Genomic DNA, 4,060 nt, shown 5'->3' with positions numbered 1-4,060 from the left:
TCCTTTTTAAGCTAACACAGTAGCCCATAGGCTTCCACGCTGCCTTGAGACCCTGCTTGTGGTCAGCTCTGCCTGGAAGCTAAGTGTTTGATTTCCTGACCAGTGTCCTAACCTGTAGCTCTTCCTCATTCCTCTTAGTGCTCTTAGAACAAAGACTACAACAGTTTGGTTTTGTTGTTGTTGTTTTGGTTTTTGTTGGTAGTGGTGGTTTTGTTTTGTATTCTGGTTTTTAGAGACAGGGTTTCACTATGTAGCCCTGGATGTCCTGGAACTAGCTCTGTAGACTAGGCTGGCTTCAAACTCAGAGATCCACCTGCCTCTGTCTCCTGAGTGCTGGGATTAAAGGTGTGCACCACCACTGTCTGGCCACAGTGTGTTTTTAAACATCTAGAAGGGGCAGAGCATAATGGTGCATGCCTTTAACTCAGCACTTGGGAGCAGAGAAAGGTGTGTTTGAGTTTGAGGCCATCCTGAGCTACATATTGAGACCCTATCCAAAAAGAAATAAAGAAGTCTAGAATGTGCTAGTACTAAGAAGGCTCTTTTTTAGATATCCTACTAACTGGGGCTCACTGGGATTTTTCTATTTGCTTTGTTTGGTTTAAATGAATTTAAATATCACCACACGATAGAGTAAATTAGCGGATTCCCCTGCTCTCATCATAGGGTTTTGTTGCACAACTAGCTGAGAATTGGCCAGAAAACAGATTCAGCTGGCAACCTGTCCGCCGCCATGTCCCCTGCTAAGTGAGCCAGGGTGTCCCAGTGGGATGACAGTATTCACTCACGTAAGTGCTTAGACTGGGTGATGGACAAGGCAGTCATGATGTGGAAGACTGTGGGGCAAAAGTGAAATGTGGGCACTGAGTTCGGACAAGTTAACTCGCTAAGTGTCAAAGAGTGGCTGTGTAGGGACTACAGATCGATCCCCCTCGGTATGAGAGCCCCGTCCGAAGCACAGCTGCAAGTCTGCACCCTCATGTTGGGCAGGCTGACCACCTGGGGCCTGGTCCTGCCTCCCTCCTTCATGCTGACAATCATGGGCAAGGAGCTCATCTCTGAGGCAACACACTGCCGTGGCCCCAGGAACGGCCACTTGATGGTCAGGGACTCTGGTGGCTGCAGACAGCTGCCCACACACTCATAGACCAGGAACCCTGGGGGTTCCAAAACCCAGTTCTCAGCCCACTTCATCCCCTGCAGGTCAAGGTACATCTCTTGGCGACAGCATCTGGTGCCTTCTGTCACTGGGGCTTCAGGGTTACAGTTGCCTTGAGCTCTGTGGGGAATGAGAGGCCAAAAGTCACCTGACTGACAGAGCCAAGGTCAGGAGCCTCCGAGGAGACTTACCGTCCATGTCTGAAGGCATCCAAAGAGAACTCATGAAGGATAAAGAACAAATAAAGAAACACGGCTAGAACATAAAGTTATCTACTGCTTACTAAGGGTTGATCTGTGTAACAGCCCTGTCTATCCTGTAACTCACTTTGTAGACCAGGCTGGCCTCAAACTCAGAGATCCACCTGCTTCTACCTCCCCAGTGCTGGGATTAAAGGCGTGCACCACCACTGCCCAGCAAATAAAAATATTTTTAACAACAACAACAACAAAAAAGCATATGTGGGGCAGGCAAGAGAGCTCAGCAGGTAAAGTGCCTGCCATGCAAGACTGAAGGCCCGAGCTGGATGGGTCCCTGGGACCCATATACACAAGAAAGAATAGAACAAACCCCACAAAGCTGTCCTCTGATTTCTGAATGCACACAGGTACACGTCACATACACACACACACAGAAATAGCAAATACAAATGTGTCAAGCGTATGCTTAATAAGATGTTTTTCTTTTGTTTTGTTTTTAGTATCTTTGGATCATGGTTATTGAATCCAGTTTAAGGACCCTAGATGCACAGGGCAACACAGCTCTTGTCTGCTCCAAATATACCTAACTGTACCTTGAAAAAAAAATCTAAATTTAAAATAGCTCAAGCTAAAATTCTCAAAGACTTATTCAAAGGGAAGAGTGGATACAGACTGTTATAATAATGTGTGTAATTCAATGTTTGACTAATACCAGTTCTACACGCACCGCTAGGAACTCTTGTGGATAGGAATGGGTCATCTCCTGGGACAGCCTACACAGCCCACCCCTAAACCAGCCCAAGACACCTGGGAAGGATGTTGTACCCCAGGCTACCGAACCTCCAGCCTACCCGTAGTCCTTGAGATCCAGCGTGTGCAGCTCCAGCTGGGGCTCGCCCCGCCCCTCGCTGCCCGGCGCCCCTTGAGCAGCAAAACGGACCAACTTGTGTGCGCTCCACGTCCCCGGGCCCAGATGCTCCCTCTGCACCGACACCTGCAGCAGCAGTGGCTGCCTCGGCCGACTCAGCTGCTGCCAGAAGTTCACTGCCTCCGTCACGTCGAAGGCCTTCCAGCCGCTCTCGTGGATGGACACGAGCCTGCGACACGGCTGCGCGTCAGGCGAGGGGACTGGGAGACTGTCTCTAGTCTACTAGTAGAGGAGTCTCCAGTCCCGTCCTGTCCCCATCCCATCCTCAGCTGCTCCCCTCCCCCAGCAGGGCCGAACAGAGCTCAATTCCCCCACAACACACACACACACACACACACACACACACACACACACAGCCTATACCTGGAGTCGATGAGGGCGGTGCGGTTGGAGCCATCTTCACGAACTCTCAGCCACTCAATGGTGACCCGAGCCCGGGCACTGTGTGGGGATAGCCTCTCATGCCTCCTGAGAGCAGTTCTGGGGACCGGCTCCTGGAACAGCCGCAGCACGGCCTGCACCAGCTCACTGTTAGGCCGCAGCCGCTGCTCCATGCCAAACACTAGCAAGTGTGTGGAGGTCTCGGACACCAGGAACCTGCCTGCCACCTCTGTGGACATGGACAGAGTCAGCCGGGCTTCTACAGGAACCAGGAGACCTCTAGGATGGCAGGACCACTGTGCTGGGAGTCGGCTGGGACAGACTTCCCCATTCTATGCCGCTGGTACAAATCTCCAAGTACAAAATTATTTACAATCTCCGGGGAAAACTTGTTCACTAAGCCTCCCTAATCTGGTTGTGTCTTGAGGTCGGGTCCCAGTCCTTAACGCCCCTGCATCTCAACAACTGTCCACCTCCGTTCTCAGGATGCTGGTTTGTTTGTTTCAACCCATCACTCACTTCGATGTTCATAGTACAAAACCCAGTTGGCCACTGTCCCAGATAGTCTGAGATGGTGACCCCAGGAAGTCATACTACTGCTTCCAGAAAAATTAATACTTACTACACCCTACACATACCCTAAGGTTCTGCTTTTCCATGCTCTCTTCCTCTTCTCTGGGTCTGAGTCTTGCCCATTACTCCAACCTAATCTACCTCCTCCTGTCCGAGAGTAACAGTCCTTGGTGCACAGCCAGAGCCTGGGGCCTAGACCCAGCCACCCTCCAAGGCCATGTTTGCATTTCACCACCCCTCAGACTAAGCTCCCCCACCTTTGTGTGCAGTGCACACAAAGAAAGAGTCCACTGACATCCCCAGAGTGGGCATGCTCAGTCTACCCTCTCACGAGACTGGGAGCAGCAGGAAGAGCTCACCTCTGAAGTTCTGGCTGAACCTCTTGCCTCGGGAGCGGTCAGCATGACTTCGCTGTAGCAGGGTCACATACTGGGCCCTCACGTGGGCAGGGATGGCCATCCCCTCCACGTCCACCCTGTCCAGGATGGGAGCCTTGCTGAGCTTCAGCTGCTGCAGTAGCCTGACCAGGACCTGCTCCTCGGCCACAGCTGCCCCATGGCCAGCCAGGGGCAGCACCCCTAGTACCCAGCAAAGCCACAGGGACTGCATGGCGCTGCTCAGGAGGAACTGTGGATATTGGGTAAGTGGTCCCTAAAGTGCCCCGAAAAGCTCTTGGGGCCTAGACGGCCTGCTGAGAGTTAGTGCTGGCTTTCTTTATAACTGGCCCTGGGGTGAGGGGCAGGGAGGAAGGACAAGAAAGGTCACACCCCTGGGACCTCCTGGGAGCTCAACACCAGACCAGTCCCTGAGCCCCGAGGA

General features: G+C 52.3%; 1 protein-coding gene across 1 annotated transcript; it reads right to left on the bottom strand.

Moving 5' to 3' along the window:
• Window positions 1-915: 915 nt before the first annotated feature.
• On the bottom strand, window positions 916-3,850 carry LOC130875039 (left-right determination factor 2). The gene is made up of 4 exons (XM_057770660.1): window positions 3,601-3,850; window positions 2,651-2,897; window positions 2,211-2,456; window positions 916-1,279 (listed from the first exon to the last, which is right to left on the bottom strand). Exons 1-4 carry the CDS (start codon window positions 3,848-3,850, stop codon window positions 916-918), a joined length of 1,107 nt encoding a protein of 368 aa, XP_057626643.1.
• Between the last annotated feature and the right edge of the window lie 210 nt (window positions 3,851-4,060).

This window comes from Chionomys nivalis, chromosome 5 (genome assembly GCF_950005125.1).
Source record: "Chionomys nivalis chromosome 5, mChiNiv1.1, whole genome shotgun sequence".
NCBI lineage: Eukaryota > Metazoa > Chordata > Mammalia > Rodentia > Cricetidae > Chionomys > Chionomys nivalis.
This window is presented reverse-complemented; position numbering and strand designations above follow the sequence as displayed.